At 37.0% G+C, this 16,187-nt stretch overlaps 3 protein-coding genes across 3 annotated transcripts; 2 read left to right on the top strand and 1 right to left on the bottom strand.

Moving 5' to 3' along the window:
- Window positions 1–100: 100 nt before the first annotated feature.
- On the bottom strand, window positions 101–4,255 carry LOC135684720 (uncharacterized). Its single transcript, XM_065200357.2, has 4 exons — window positions 3,823–4,255; window positions 2,515–2,746; window positions 1,423–1,656; window positions 101–862 (listed from the first exon to the last, which is right to left on the bottom strand). The coding sequence occupies exons 1-4, from the start codon at window positions 4,173–4,175 to the stop codon at window positions 554–556; spliced, it is 1,128 nt and encodes a 375-aa protein (XP_065056429.2). The 5' UTR covers window positions 4,176–4,255; the 3' UTR covers window positions 101–553.
- On the top strand, window positions 4,247–9,338 carry LOC135684719 (adhesion G protein-coupled receptor E1-like). Its single transcript, XM_065200356.2, has one exon. It carries the CDS (start codon window positions 6,844–6,846, stop codon window positions 8,344–8,346), a length of 1,503 nt encoding a protein of 500 aa, XP_065056428.2. The 5' UTR covers window positions 4,247–6,843; the 3' UTR covers window positions 8,347–9,338.
- Window positions 9,339–10,963: 1,625 nt separating this feature from the next.
- On the top strand, window positions 10,964–16,076 carry LOC148957125 (LITAF domain-containing protein-like). Its single transcript, XM_089115932.1, has 3 exons — window positions 10,964–11,237; window positions 11,971–12,170; window positions 12,655–16,076. The coding sequence occupies exons 2-3, from the start codon at window positions 11,983–11,985 to the stop codon at window positions 12,779–12,781; spliced, it is 315 nt and encodes a 104-aa protein (XP_088972058.1). The 5' UTR covers window positions 10,964–11,237; window positions 11,971–11,982; the 3' UTR covers window positions 12,782–16,076.
- Window positions 16,077–16,187: the final 111 nt, after the last annotated feature.

Genomic DNA, 16,187 nt, shown 5'->3' on the forward strand with positions numbered 1-16,187 from the left:
TAGATGAGCTTTTTCAAAATCTTTTGTTATGGGTGTTAAATTTTCCCTTGGCCCCCCACTTTCAAACCTGTGTCAGAGCCTAGACAAAGCAAAAAGAAAGTAGTGTATATTCTTGTATACAGCAAAGCTAATAAAAGTGTCACATTCTATTAACCATATTGCCTTTTTTGCAAATCAGCTGTTCTAAAAAGATAATCACTTAACTTCTATTCCTCTCAACTTACCATCAAGGGATTTTCTTTTGTGTTGGTTATTTTTTTCTCTGATTTGATGGAAAAGTGGGCCATTTTTAGAAGCTTGTGGGTGCTTTTCTAAATAGGTATTGATATGACATAAAGTAATTTTGCTAAGTAACATTGATTTACATTCAAAAACAGATGTGACACAGCAATCTATACAATATAGCTAATATTCTATGCATACGTCTGATTGGTCAGCAGAAAGTCAAATCAACATCTCTTGTGCTGCTTTTTCAGTTTCACCCATTCTTGTAAGTTTCATCCACGAGAATGTTTTGATGATCTGCATGGCATTATTATCTATCCCATTATCCTCATAGCTCATCTCTTCTATAGTTGCTAAAATGGTGCAAAATGTTTCTTCTTTTTGTTAGGTCATCTTTTATGTTAAATGCCACACTGCCAAATATGAGTTTCTGTGTTCTAGTGATTTCATCGAGGAGGAAGTCTTCGCCATTTCTAGCAATCTTCTGCATTATTTTTATGTAATAGTCACCAATGGCTTTCTTATAAGGTGGCAGCTTTTGGACGATTTGAACTGATTCTCGGATAGCTTTTTCTCGTCTGTTCGAATTTCTCATAAAATATCGTGCCATCACATCAAGTTCATCTAATCGACCGGCCTAAAAGGAATCAGTTAATTACCAGTTAGTCCATTATCAAAACAGACAGTTGAAAAATATTTTGAAAAAGAACTGCTTTTATGCCTCTGAAAAACTTTAATGCCACAAAAGCATAGCCAAATCGAAACCAACACAGAACAAACTTTATGTGACGACATTGTCGATGATATTTCATGAAATTTGAAGTTGGCAAGAATTCGAAGAGAGTAATGTGACTGCTCAGTACCGTCGGAACGAAATTCATATGGGGGGAGCTGTCCATTGTTTTCCTTCTCATTCAGTACACCGTTATAAAGGAAACATACTACAGTTTGGCAATTATTGGGGGGGCTCCAGCCCCCCGGTTCCGACGGGCCTGCTGCTAAAAGCTTACAAAAGATACGGATTTCAAACACGTAAGGTAGAGCCCGTTTGACAAATGGAATAAATTCTTTTTTCAAGGGAAAGTCGTATAATCAGGATGAAATGTCAGGGTGAATTTTTTTTGCTAACCGAGATTTGCACAGCCAGTCTAATCTAGTCGACCCCATTTATTAACGTAAGAACTCATAGAAGCTTACTGTTTTGTCAAGAAACCCTCCTGTAGTTCGACTTGTATCACAGTTGATGTTCAGGAACTTTGTTATGTTCTGCTCACTCCAATTCTCGTCAAATTTTCCCGGAAGGTAGACTTGTCCATCTTTATCTGTCTTGGGAAAGAACACGAATGTGGGGTACATTCCCACCTTGCTTTTCACAGCTGAATCAAAGGATTTCTCGCCATCTATCGTTGCCACCAGACAATTAGGCTCATTCTGAGTGAAGATGCAGATTTAGTTATGATCACCTGGTAATGTCTATTGCTAGCTATATTTTCATATTTATGCTTAATATTATCCATCTTGATATTATCTAGTATTTTCTATTCAGACCATTGGATGAGATAGATAATATTAGCTAATGTAACTTTGTGTAGTCTGGCGTCAAGTCAAATGAAACACTTTGAATCACTGTGAGTTTGAGTTTAGCTAAATATCAAAGACACAACCTGAATCCTGTACTTATTTGACAGTGACGTTTGTGCTTCTAGAAGGCGCTAATTTATGTTTGGGGCTAATTTGCGTAAAGGTAACTTAACCCAATTCTTTTTCTGATAAGGTAAAAATTATTGCAAACATCTGTTGAAAATTGTTGATATCTATTGCAAGCTTTGGAGGCGAAATTAGGAAAAACAAAAGATTCTATAATATCGAAAGGCAATAATAAACCAAATTCTCGCAGTTTTTGCTGAAAACTGCCGCAAATAAAAAATTTTCATCATGTTGGTTTAAGAATGTGTCAAAATTTCAACTAGAGTAAATATGAGTAAACGATGAGTAACTTACTCTTAATTTACATGGTTTGATAAGATTTGACTTTTGTAACGTCAATGTAATCAAAATATTGTTTGACATCGTCATAATGCAGGATACATAGGTGAGGCGCAGGGTAGGGTGCCACTACCCCTTAAGGCACCTAAGTTGTCGGAGACTTTCAGCGATTCAGCTGCTTTGTCAGAATTTCTAAGAGAAAATAGTCGCTAACCCTCTCACTTCCCGCGCCAAGGAAAATAAAACTCTACTCCCACTGCGCCTGTGATCATAATCAACAAGTTTGAATGTTTTATACATTACCTTGAAAGTCTCAGCTACTTTTATCATGATCTGCGTCAGGTTTTTGCATTTAATGCACCATTCTGCAGTATAGAGTACAAGCACATCTCTACTGGTGTCTTTGACAATCCTATCGAAGTTTGCATTGTCCAGTTGAATCAAAGGCTTCTTAGGGAAGTCTTTTGCATGATCGATGCGAAGCTTTTTCTCTATCAGACGGGCAATTTCTGTGAATGTGTGGTCGCCGTCATAACTGTAGATAAAGGCATTAGAAAGTTTATGCGGTTAGAATTTACAATAGGTTGCCAAACTAGAGGAACAATCAGAACTGGGCACCATGATTATTGTATCATAAGATAAAATTGTGAAAATTAAAGTGAAGATTGAGAAAACACCCTTGAATATCAGATAGCATCGTATCTCTCACAACTCCCATCGTATCCCTCCAGTGATGACTTCTTCTGAAAGTGCTTTATGTAGTTATACTAGATTGCGTGCGGTACAATATGATGCTATAATAACGATCAATCTAAGTAAATTGTACCAGGAAAATTTTTTTTAAATAAATAACGACGTTTCGAGCATAGCCCGTTATCGAGTCAGTATTTTTCCTGGTACAATTTACTTACATTGATTCTTTTTATTGCTTTATGTAATGCTTTTCAAGTATGTGAACTCAATGAAATGTGTTACAGATTAGCTGAGGCATTGCCTGCGAGGCAAGCTCTTTCCCCATCAAATCACGTCTGTTCTGAACTTTATGAGCAAAGCCGAAGTAACAGTGTTCCGTTCACAGACTTCAAATCTTTTACTCCCACCGAATTTTTAACACGTTTAAAAGATTTTGCATATATTCAGTGGTAATTTGTAGTTTTCTTTAAGGCTATTATAAGCTATTTTTATTATGAGGCTATTCCAGTAGATATAGATACAAGAAGATATATAGTTTGTAATTTTACAAAGAGCGAGAGTATATATGGAACCTGTATGCGGGAAATTTCTTTACGCAGGAGCTCTCTTAAAAGATGGAATAATCGAGGAGAGATCACCCTCTACGTTAAAAGATATCATTTTTGCGATCAATATAATTTCACAGAATGCTTTTAGTGTAAGAGACTAATTTTACAGGCATGGTCGAAAAATGAAACGTGCAATTTCAGTCATTGCGAACCACGAACCCATCCAGCCCACATGTCCTGGCAACTGAATGGACAATTTGTTTAACTGCTAATAAATAAGAGAGAGAAGAAATGATAAAAAGCTGCGTTAAACCCACGTTCTTAAAACGTCAAACCTCAAACAAAAGAGTATTCTTATAAATAAACTCACCTCTCTGCAACTTTGCTGCCCTTTACAAAATATTTGATTTTGCAGTAGTCCCCTATTCCAAATTTTGATGCTAATTTTCCATCATTATAAATATTTCCTTTAGCAATCACAATGTCCTTGTTTTCCTCAAAATGTTCAGCAACTGTCTCCATGACTTTGTGGGACTCTTTGCAGGATTCTTGCCATGGTGCAAAGAACAAAACCAAAGCAAAGCTTTGAAGAGGAATTCGATTTTCAAAATTTTCTGATGAGACTAAAATAACTTTTGATTCTCCAGCTTTCTCGAACGCTAAGCAAAAATTTGGCCATAGAAAAATTAGAAGACAAATTTTGCAAAGGACCTTGGAATACATATTTCTATCTGTTGCGGAAACTCCGACTTCTAAAGTAATTTCACAGGTACATCAGAGATTAATACGGGCATTATTCAGAGCCATTTGCATTTACTATGTCGTGTCAATGCATGCTTACTCAGCTGAGGAGAACATTTGCTCCATTCGACCATCTGTAAGCTGTATAAACAAAACATCAATCGCCCAATCATCGTCCCTTTTGACTAAAAATTGCAGTCTTTAAAGGATTGACATTGTGTTATGTCTTCAAGAAATTAAAAGCAAAGATAAATATTATTCTGTGCGAATAATGAAACGAACTGCATTTATAGCACACCACGACAATTAACAGCCTCGTTTTAGACATTGCTCAACATTTTCTCGAGCAAAAATCTTCAACCTTCACATTGTAATTTCTGAGTATCGAAATTTGTTGTTTTTTCTCTCTTTTGAACCTCTCTTAATCAAAAGCCTGATAATAATCAACAGTAGGTACAAAATATTACAGACAGCTTAGTCTTTGGGCAATTCTGTTGATGCAATTTCTGTTGATGCAGTTTCTGTGTATGCTTAGGCCCTTGACAGCATGAGAAATGTTTCACTGCGATTATCTCTTGATAGCTGCATTATCATGGAATATTGCAGTATAAAATTGTTTATGGTAGAGTTGGATATATTCTGTCAAAGTGTTAATGGAAAGATCATTCCGCTGAAAGTGACAGGAAGATTGATGCTTGGGATTTAGCTTTGCTTGGCCTCTAATGAAGAAAGCAAAAAGTGGCGCGGCCGAGGGGAATTTCACTACCTGAAATAACTTACTGGATTTTCAGATTTAGCAAAGTCCCAGAAAATTTGTGTTGAAGTTTCTTGACTCCCATACAAGAATTTTGGAATTCCTGTTGATAACCAGATATGTATTTCTATTTTTTAATTTTGCTAAACCAATAAATCGTTTGTAAACCAATGTAAATGTTTCGACAGAAAATCTGTTTGAACTGGCTTGATGTCACCTAGAAAGTTCCAAATGAAATGCAAAAGCACAAACTGACTATAAAAATTTCAAACAACCCATGTCTGTTTCACTTAATGTTCTATATAACTAATTTTGCTTTTTAATCTATCCCTTTTTAAATCAGTTGTAAACAACTGCTTCCCTTCGCAAAAAATTTTTGAATCGTGTCCCTGATACTTAAATATTTCGAATCGGCAATATACTGATGATTTCAAGAGACTTCTGGTTTTCTAAACAATTGGTAGATTTTGTTCAGATTTCAAGGCCTGGGTGTACACAGTTTCCGTTGTGTTATGGCCCTTTCCCTATATATTTTTGTAAGGCATTTTTTCAATAATTGATTTTTAAAAGGTCCCTAAGACAGGCTATATAAAAATAAAAATGCTAGAATCACGGTATGTAAGTCTTTTCATAGACTATGGTCTTTTGTGCTGTTTAATATTCGAATATTTGACAATTGTCAAAAAAACTGGATCATAAGAATCAGCTGAATTGTGGAACGAGAAAGCATGTGGTGCACTGCAAGGATCCTTCGTTGGTCCGTCACTTGCTGTTCTTTTGCTTGCGAACTTCTTGTTATAAACCTCAGCATTATTTATCTGTGAATTTTAAAACATTACAGAAAGAACTTAGGCTGAAAATGCCATTTCGCTTAATTTTAGTTGGATTTTTAAGCTTCAAAAGGACTTGAAAGCAATTTGAATTTGTGAGCAATTTGAACCAAATATCTCCATATTGATTTTTGATTGAATGGTTTCAATGAAGCCCGTAAAGGAGAAGCGAAGGAACCTCGCCCTTTTCAAAGGGAACATAAAAACATCTCGCATTTTTAACAGGAATAAAAGGAATAATTTGATGAGATCTCAATAGTTTTGTAGGGAACATCAGGGAAACATTATTGGGAACAGGGGGGATTTTCTGAAAATTTTTGCGAAATATGGGAGGACAAGATCTTTGAAGTTTTTACTTCTCAACGAAGATATCTTTCAAGGGATCTAGAAATTGTTACAAGGGTTAGGTTCGCATTTTTCTCTTACGTTCATTTTGTATGGCTTACATACTCTTATACGCCAGGAGCATTAGTGCGGCGCACACAAAAGTCGGCGTCAAGACCCAATCGAATAGATATCTACCTTGATTTATCATATAGTGCAATATTCGATTTGGTCTTTGACGCAGGCTAGGCACTAGCCTGCGCGCAGACTCGACTGAATGGAAAATTTAGGGTTTCTCTCCCGGTAGAGGGGAGAAACACTGAATTTTCAAATCAACTAAATTTCCACTCAAGTGAACTGGCATGCATGACAAGCATACATCCTGGATACTATGATGACGTAGAATGTCAACTTTTTTAATTATGAACCTGAAATAAACAAAACGTTTATCAGATTTGACCTGACAACATGCATGTAATAACAATTATGCAGGTGAAAGACAATTCAGGTTGAATAAAGGGATCACCGGCCTTCGTATTGTTAAAAACGTTGCGTGTCGTCTTGGGGAATCATTCCTTTCAAAGCATCTGCAATCTCCAAGGACATGTTTAGCGATCTGACGAGCTGGAAATTTATCTAGTATAAATAGATGGATAAGTTGCATTATTGACAGTAAAATCAGGCACGTTTCACCAATTTAGTCATAAAATTTTGCAGCCTGCATGAGAGGCTGACTTCAACGATGCAGGGCAGTTTGGTTTGGAAGATATCAGTGAGTCTTATTGTAATATCTCACATAATTGAATGTGGTAGAGCAGAAAGAACAAAATTTAACTGGGATAACTATGGGATAAATGAGCTGGGCAAGGACATTGAATTAGCCCTGAACCGCAGTGTTGGCGATCTTTTACAGCAAGTTGTCATTCGCTTTCCACAAATCATTGACGTCATCAAAGACGTTCTCAACGCAACTTCGAATGGTAATGGGATAAACCATACAGAACTTTGCAAAAGGATTGAATCGAGCCTAGAAACAAAGCAAGATGCTTGTAACTACCGACAACATATAATATCAAAAAATAAAACTTTGGAAAGAATTTGTGATGCCACAAATTATAACATCAGCTTTCTTGAACGATATGGATCATCTTTGTGTAGGACCAGACAACTTTTTTTCACATCGTCTGGAAGAAACGAAACCAACACCACATTGCCTGGCTCCGTTTTACCAACCAATGCATTCTTCATGGCAGTGAAAGTTCTTGCTGGCACAGCAGTTGTTGCTAATAAAAGGAAATGTTTGGATATTGGTGGAACTTTTGATGAGTCAACTGTCTCTTGTTTCAAAAATGGCACAAAGGTGGACTTGAAATCAAAAGTCGACGAAACGCTAAGAGTAATTTCTGTCATTGGGAATTCAATCAGCTTGTGTTCCCTGATCTTCATGATTGCCACGTATTTTAAATTTCGTAAACATGAAACACTGGCAGGGAAGTGCATTATCTGTCTTTCCTTTGCCCTTGTGTTTGTTCATGCAATACAGATTATCTTGTCTTATGCCTTTGGTGTATCATGGATGTGCAGACTCGGTGCCACACTGTTGCATTACTCTCTGCTACTAGCTTTTTCCTGGATGGCTGTTATAGCATTTGATTTTTACTACACATTCTCAAAAGTAAGGCCAGTTGATCAACACGCAAGGAGGAAAAGATTCAAAATTTATTTTGGAACTACGTTTTCAATTACTACTACTATCCTCTTTATATGCTTAATGATCGACATTCCAGACGAAAGGCATGCTGGGTACGGTTTAAATGGCACCTGTTTCCTCGCAAGGTTCTGGGCAAATCTTTTCGCGTTCATTGTCCCCGTGTGTATCGTCCTTCTTTTCAATGGCATCTTCCTCACGTTAACTATTGTGAGTCTGAGGAGCTTTAAACAGTCGACAGCGAAATCCTTGTCATCCAGCTCAAGCTCAGCTTCAAAAAAGAAAGAAATGGTCCTAAGTGTTATGGCTTTGAAGCTTTCAGTGTTGTTGGGTTTTGGCTGGATATCGGGATTTGTTGAAGGAAGTGTTGGTAGCAAAGCATTGCGTTACATCTATACAATTGTTATAGCTCTTCAAGGGTTGTTTGTTTTGATTGCGTTTGGGTGCCATATTGAATGCAAGAAGGCAATAATAAAGGTGAAAAATGACAGAGAAACACTCACAAAAACAGCTTCAGTTCCACTGGGCACATTGTAAAGAACCTTTCTTTCGTTGGACACTGCAGTTGGAATGCGACTAATATTAAGGTTGGGGGTAAGAAACGAGGAAGCACCTATAGCTCCCAATTCAATATGGCAATCACGAACAGCACCATATTAACTTCAAGCCTTCAATTGCGACTGCTCCGCTCCGGTGAAATAACATTTTCCCCGTTAGCATTAGTCCTTCTGATTTGGCATTTTCCTTTGAAAGTAATTTCCTGTGTAGTCTCTGGTTTTTTGACATAATCTTCACATTCACAGCCCTCTTTCCTTATGATTATAACTATGTAAAAACTTCCAAATTCATAATATTACTTTGTGATATCTTAAAATTTGCAAATTAATGTTAACTTCCTAATTGGATATACACTTTTATGGCCTACTAATTACTATCTTAACTTGCCAACTTCTTTAGATTTTTTTTACCTCGTTTCTAGCCTTTCGATTTCAAGGTTTACAGCAGTAGGGTAGCGAGGGGGAGGCAAGGGGGAGTGGACGCCCAACCCCTTGGCAAAAAATCACTTTGAAAAGGTGTTCCAAAAAGTTTTTCTCCCCATTTTTCTTTTGCCCAGGTCACCTTTGCCCCCAGTCTTACCACCCTGGCTACGCTACTTGGTTATAGTATAGTATTGTTTGTGAACTATAGGCTCCTAATTGTGTACACGCAATCCCTCGTCCATCTTAATATGCAAAGTAAAATTAAGGTTTTGCTGTTTTTGAATGCTGCTTTTGATTGATGAGAAAAAGTAACCACGCTGCAGTTTTTTTCTAAGAAATGTGATATAACGACGTACAATTAAACGTGTTAATTCGTATGCTATAAAATCGAAGTAAAGACTGATAGGAATAACTATCGCAGGGGCGGATACAGAATAAAAGTTGACGGTCGCACATTAACACTGCCCAGCAGGCGGTCTATGGGGCCTCCTTCATGGTCAAGGGCGGAGCCATGATTGGGGCCCAGCCCCCCCCCGAACCAGAGCAATTAGGACTGGGGCCCTGAAACGTTCAAATTGTTCAGTCAAACATTTTTCCCTTTAAAAGGTTTTCCAAATTTCCAAATATTGAGATTCAGAAGTGTACACCTCCTGTGCACCTCTTCTGTATAGATAAAGAAAATTGGCTCCTCCCTTTCACAACTTACAACCTCTTCCACTTTCTTCTCTTGCCAGCATTTGTGCGGCGCAGTAATCTAACATAGTGTTTACAGACTTTTCGTGCCGCACAAATATGTGATAACTTGAATTTTGATTGGTGAGATTTGGTAAAATATTTGCATAACAAAGAGCCCTGCATATTTGTGCGGCACGGGCGACATGCCTAAAAATCATACTGTTTACGGTCTAGGATGGTATTTGAATTTCTTCTATATTGAATTAGATCGTAGCATTGTGTGTGAGATCGACCAAGTTCGGTCCTGTGTTTATTGTGTAAAGAGAGCATAATGTATTATCTTTAATGAGGAAAAAAAAGATTGTGGTAAACACGATTGCCTTATTCCAATGACTAAAGACTAAAACTAAATTCTGAAAATCTGACGGTCTTCCGTGCGACCTGTGCGACACCCTGAATCCGCCCCTGAACTATCGTACCTAAACCGCTCACCAGGGCCTACACTAGCTTTAATGCCCAAGAGGGGTGGCCTTGTCCTGTTTTCCGACAAAGTGATTCAGTTACCTTTTTTGACGACAAGTTTGAAATTTTGCTGAAGAAGCACCCCTAGTTGGCAAAACTACCCGTTTCAAATCAGATTTTTTTCGAAGGGGGTGTTTCACCCCTATGCCTCCTAGCTACGGTCCTGCATCAACGTTATTGGATACCTTCCTTTATGTATAGATGCTAGCGCTACCCGGATGTATCTTGCTGAAATATATTTTTATTGTCATATTATTTAGTTTCTTTCTGTGAAATCATTTTATCAAGTGTTATGAGTTTAGCATATATATACAATTTATAACTATTTCTTTTTATCATTGTTTTGATTATGCTCTTTAACTTTTGTTGGTTGCAAAAAGATCGTTTAGGAATTTTTTCGGATCATATGGTGCATTCTAGTTGCTCCTAGCCCCTTGTTAAATGAGGCCCCGGGCACTTTAAGAGCCAATTTTTCTGCTCATGCATATAAAATGATTATCTTTCACTGAAATTTATATTAAGAATACCCAAAATTTGAGGAAAAGCCAAGATGCCAAAATAAGCAGAAACTTGACGTCAGAATCCATTTCTAATAAACAGAAAAGGATGCTGACGCGAGAAAAAATGTGATTGATTTCGTAGGCTGGAATCGATAGGAATTTGAATATACATCCTTTCCTGGACCTTAAACACTTTATTCTTAAAGAAGATGCACTTAACAAATGGTTTAGATGTTACTCGTTTTCTTTCAAATTGCCTAAAAACTGTATGCGAATATATTTGTAGTGCAATTTGACTCGAGAAACTAACTTTCACTAGTGATTTCGGTTAGTTGGCTGATTAGTGATTTCATAAAGTGAAGTTGGACCATTTTTAGAATTTTTAAGATCAGAATACAATTCTAATTGACAATGAAAACGAATTTATCAAAACAAAGTAGGTTTAGTCGTATTTACCATGGATTATACTTTTAAGGGATAAGAGTTGTTCTAAGATGGAAGCAAGAATTCTGGTTGTAGCATTTTGCATTCTGGTTCAACTTTTGTTCATCGTGCTTTGCACAGCTGTAAAGAATATTAGTGCAATTAATACAACTGGCAGTTGGACAAACAAATTGCCCCGTCCATAGGTTCTACGTTACTTGTGTGACTAGGCCAACCTCTGAGTAACTTGCGAGACAAGAAGAACTCAATCTGGTTTTGTTTTCGGGTTCACTGAAAGGAAAGCACACTAACATTAGCATCAGAACAGGTATGAGCACTGTTTGTGTTTTAATTGCTTTGGCATTCCATATGTATATAAGGACTATTTCTAATTGTTTTCATTCAAAATTTGCTGTTTTTATCACCTAATTGTATAACAACCCTGAAAATTATTGATAACCGCGGTAATAATGGATGTCTAAGCTGCGCTGTTTGCAAGTCAAGTACTCTCTTTCTTTATAAATACCAGATAATTTCGTTCAAGGCTCGATTTCCTTATTTTTTGATAAGTTGAGTCTCAGATGTTTTCATGTTCCCACAGGTTTTATTTTTTGGCAAAACGAGCCTTTGTGTGCTTATAAAGTGTGTTCTTATAAAGAGAAAAAGAGCGTAGATATATTGGGTAGGGCACTCACCTTGGCACATACAAATTCTTATCTCGAGAACATTCCTTAGATACGTAAATCTAATTTTTGTCCATTTTTGAATAAAAATAATCATATCGAAAGCTCAAGGATAGCTTGATTCCGACTAACCATTTTTGCATTTGATCTCTTCTGTTAGATGAACCATTAGATGATACAGACTATTTTTTAAATGGTTTGATATCATAATTATACACAAGCTTAAGAAATCATAAAACAAGTTTATAAGAAATTATCAGATAAAATCGTTTGCATTTAGCAAGATGACCTTAAGGAAGTAATTGGCCGCTTGCTAATTATTTGGCCTATTTGTCGAAATTGTCATAACACGCAAATGTTTTTTCTCATGACTCTAAGCAGCTGCAAAGGATGCATGGAAACGACTACACAGTTTTAAAGCAGCCTTCTGCAATGGCGACAGCGAATGACCCAAAGAGATTTGGTTTGACACCTGTTTCAACAACATGTGACTATTGTGAATCGAAGATCGTTACGAAAACTCAATTCGTGGAAGGGGCTTTGACGTATCTGCTAGTAGCTGGCTTTTGTTTCACTGGGTAAGCTCTAGCTTAAGTTTGCACAGGTTTTTTGCAAATATTGATTTGGAATGCATTTGCAGATAAACAAGTATTGTAAATGCTTGTTTGTACTCGATTTTTTATTTATATTCCATTTTGAAATAAGGTTCCTCAAGGAACATTTTTAGGCTCTAATCCTTTGCCTTATTTGACAAGAGAAAGACCCTCGCAACTTTTCATGGACACTTTTAAATGCGAAAAGATGGTTGAAGTCAGCAATCGCTTATTTAGAAATGAAATTACCACATTATCTCTTGTTTTATTGCTCTATATTGAAATAACTTTACAAGACTGAAGCTCATTAGTTTTCTAACCGGAGACAATTTTCACCAGTCTTGTTATACAGGGATGTTACATTGCATATGTAGTTTGCTGTTCACAAGCAACAAAATTAAATATCTTTCTGCAAGTCTAGTAGCTGTTGGAAACTAAAGTTTTTGTGCTGCATCTTCTTGCGTTTTAGATTGATTTGTGGTTGCTGCTTGTTGCCTTTTTATTGGAATGGTTGTAAAGATATCATCCACTCGTGTCCTGTCTGCGGATCCTCAGTTGGGCACTATAACAGACTTTGCCCAGCATCGGCCTCGTAACCAGTTTTCCCAGCATTAGACTCGTATTGAACTGCCAACTTTCTTATTAAACATTTAGTTCATAATTACACTTATGAGTTAATTTCGTAATTTATAACTTGTGGGGAATTCTTAAAGACAAATGGGAGTTTCCCCACTAAGTTGTACGCTTAAAGATTCCAAGCTCTTTGTATTTATAAATAAAACAAGATTTAGTATGTCATTTTTAACTTGTTGCTAATAGCTAGGGTAGAGGCTTGTTGTTTATACTTAATTGAAATAACTTTTCTTTATATTTAGTCTCTTCTTTTGGTTTAACCAACTCTTTGTTCCTCTATCTTGAAATAAGAGCGACACGCAGTAGGGAACTCTTAAGATTTCAATAATTCACTTAAGAGAAAGAGTCACTGGCTTGAAAAATCGAATGAGTAAAGACTGTTTTATATATTAAAAAAATCTGATTTGATGGTGCTGAATTTGATAATGAATTATGGGGGAAAAGCTCAAATTTACACCACACTAAAGCATTTTCGCGCGACTTGTAATATGAAGCATTGGATAAAGACCTAGTGGAGCCTATGTATCTATATAATCTGATTCTTGATTGACCAATCAGCGACTACTAACCCCTTAAGCAAAAGCTTCTGCATAAATTTAGATTATCTGCTTTAGTATAGACTAGCTCCCCTACGAAGCCCGCTACGCGGGCTAGCCAGTGATCCTACGGTAGAGTATGCACATTAGCCTCGGAAAAGACAAGAGGTGTAATAACCTCGATTTGAAAAAATTGGCTCCGCACAGGTCACGTGATAAAGAATTACTCGCACTCCTGTGACTATCGCTAGTCAGGGGGTCGCCTGAGATAGAGAAGAGGTAGAGGCTCCCCCCTTCCTAGATTCTTAAACACAGTATTCAAAAATATGCTCTGAGCAGTTTTTTACAATGATAGTCCATTACTTTCTTCTACTTCTACTTCTACATCGATACTGAGCAGGACCGAGTATCGGTATAATGCTTAGAGTGCAAGAAATAATAGATTATTAGATAAAAAGTGCTAGAAGATGCCACTGATCAATGATTAGACTGAACATTTACATGCCAAATGAGAAGCTGCAATTTTGTTTGTCGTCAAGACCAAATCAAAAAAAGGGGCTGGAAATTGAAGGGAACATTGAGGGGGCATTGTGGTAATGGATTGGTCAGTGGCATCTATGAAATAATGCAGGTGCAAATTAATGATAAAAGTTACATGTTAGAATTGAATGCTTACTGTATCGTATCTTACAGTAAGAAGAAAAAGAAAATCTAAAATGCAGTTGAAGGCAATCCTTTGACCTGTCTGTGAACACTGTTCGTCCTTGGATTTACAACGTTTATATTCTTCAGTTCAATTTCTTTCTGGAGCTTCCTCTTAAATGTCTCTTCTTTAAGTTGCCTGTATTCAATTGATAATATGTTCCAACATCTGATAGTTTTTGGGAAAAATGAATACAAATATGTGTTGGTATTAGCGCCAATATCGACAAACTGCCGCTGACTTCTTCCTTGAAGCTGTATTGGTGCCATTATGTAGGATGGAATGTTAACAGCAATATTATCATTTACTGCCTTATGGAAGAACCATGACCTTGCAACATAGCGTCTTTCTTGAAGAGTTGGCCATTTGAGTTCTTTTAACATATCAGAGACACTAGAGTGTCAATCATAATCTGTCCTTACAAATCTCGCAGCTCTCCTTTGTATTGCCTTAATTTTCTTTATATGATTTGCTTGATGAGGATCCCATTCTGTAGATGCATACTCTGGTCTTATATTTGTAGTGTATGCTTTCGCCTTTTACTTTCCTGGACAGCTGTGAAGATTTGTGTTTCACAGCTGTGCCTTTTCCAGAATCCATGCTGAAAAGGAACAAGGATATGACTACCCTCAAAATGGTCCATGATTTGCTTGTAAATAATGTGTTCAAAAACTTTGCACGTGACACATGTTAATGATACAAGCCTGTAGTTAGCTGGTTCCGTTTTTAGCCCCTTTTTTGAAATTGCAACAATGTTTGCACTTTGCTAATCCATCAGTATTGAGCCAGTGTCAATTGATTTCTGGAACAACATTGCAAACACAGGGGCAATCACGTCTGCATAATCTCTTAATATTCTAGTTGGTAGGAAGTTTTCAAGCCAGCAAGAATATTTTGAACACCTTTCACTGTTACTGCGATGTCTCTAATGGTCTTGTGAGGGCTATATCCTTTGCAGGGGATGTTACTTTGGCAAGGTCTTGTAAATACTGACTCATACTGTGCTGACAAAGCTGCTGCCTTTTCATATCTTGTTGTGACTAGTTTACCTTGATGATTCAGCCCTTGAATGCTTACTGTATCTTTTCTTAGAGACTTTATATAACTCCAAAAACGCTTCATTCCTGTTTTCTGTTCAGCTCCTTTATCACTATCTTCAAGCAATTTGTTCATGTTGTCATTATATGCTTTCGCCATTTCTTTCCTCATTAATTTCTGTGTTTGTTGATAAACTATTTTTGCTGATGATCTGCCAATGCTTTTTCACTTCCTGACCTTTTTGTTTGTTGTATTTTCTCTGTTTTTTATTTATAAATCTCTTAATTCTTTTGCTCATCCAAGGAAGATCTCTTCTAGGTTTCAGGAATTTTGTTGGTATATTACAGTTCACTGTTTTCATGATGGTCAATTTTATATATTCCCATTCTTCTGATGCTGATTTTTGTATACAATTTACAGTTTAATAATCTCTTAGCTTTTCAAGGTACTTTTTCAAGGTATCATATCTTTGTTGGCCTTTCCAAACCATTTGGGAGCTGTCTCAGATGAGTTTCCTGCATTACAATCTGCCCCTGTACCACACTCCCAACTATCTGGGGATGATAAGATGCCATAGCCATTAGATGATTCGGGTATTGCATCTTCAAACAATGCGGAAGAAATGTTTGGGGGTCCATGAGGGACATGGCCCCGGGTCCCGCACTTATAGTAGGAAAAAGGGACCCCACAAAGAGGAAAGAAGATAGAAATTGTAAATAACAAGGGCCCCGCAGATGTTTTTGCTCTGGCCCCGCAGTCCCTAAAACCGCTGCTGGTTATCTCGCAAGATGAATGTTGTCCATGTCTTTCCAACTGTTAGAAAATACTTCTTTAGGCTCATGTATGCTTATATTTCGCACGAACATTGCAATTGTAACTACAGTCAAAGGAGCAAGATAATCCATGACCGCCCTTCAACTCCTTTCCATATATTCTACATTTGAGAATCCAACCTATGTGAATGTGTGCTTCCTGATTCTAAGTTCCATAAAAATCTAGCTATGGTATTGGCCACTCTTATAAACCATGCACATAAAGTAGCATAGATTAGCAAAGTTAAACTACTAAATCACTCAGGATGGAATCCTGACA

This window comes from Rhopilema esculentum, unplaced genomic scaffold, assembly GCF_057945365.1.
Source record: "Rhopilema esculentum isolate cy_ngs unplaced genomic scaffold, ASM5794536v1 HiC_scaffold_37, whole genome shotgun sequence".
NCBI lineage: Eukaryota > Metazoa > Cnidaria > Scyphozoa > Rhizostomeae > Rhizostomatidae > Rhopilema > Rhopilema esculentum.

Bases quoted from the DNA above. Each gene is read 5' to 3' on its own strand.
- LOC135684720 (XM_065200357.2), bottom strand. From the start codon at position 4,175: ATGTATTCCAAGGTCCTTTGCAAAATTTGTCTTCTAATTTTTCTATGG. The intron at 1,657-2,514 runs GTAATGTATAAA...ATCTTCACTCAG, and splicing joins AAGTAGCTGAGACTTTCAAG to AATGAGCCTAATTGTCTGGT. The intron at 863-1,422 runs GTAAGCTTCTAT...GATTCCTTTTAG, and splicing joins GAGGGTTTCTTGACAAAACA to GCCGGTCGATTAGATGAACT.
- LOC135684719 (XM_065200356.2), top strand. From the start codon at position 6,844: ATGCAGGGCAGTTTGGTTTGGAAGATATCAGTGAGTCTTATTGTAATA.
- LOC148957125 (XM_089115932.1), top strand. From the start codon at position 11,983: ATGCATGGAAACGACTACACAGTTTTAAAGCAGCCTTCTGCAATGGCG. The intron at 12,171-12,654 runs GTAAGCTCTAGC...CTTGCGTTTTAG, and splicing joins GCTGGCTTTTGTTTCACTGG to ATTGATTTGTGGTTGCTGCT.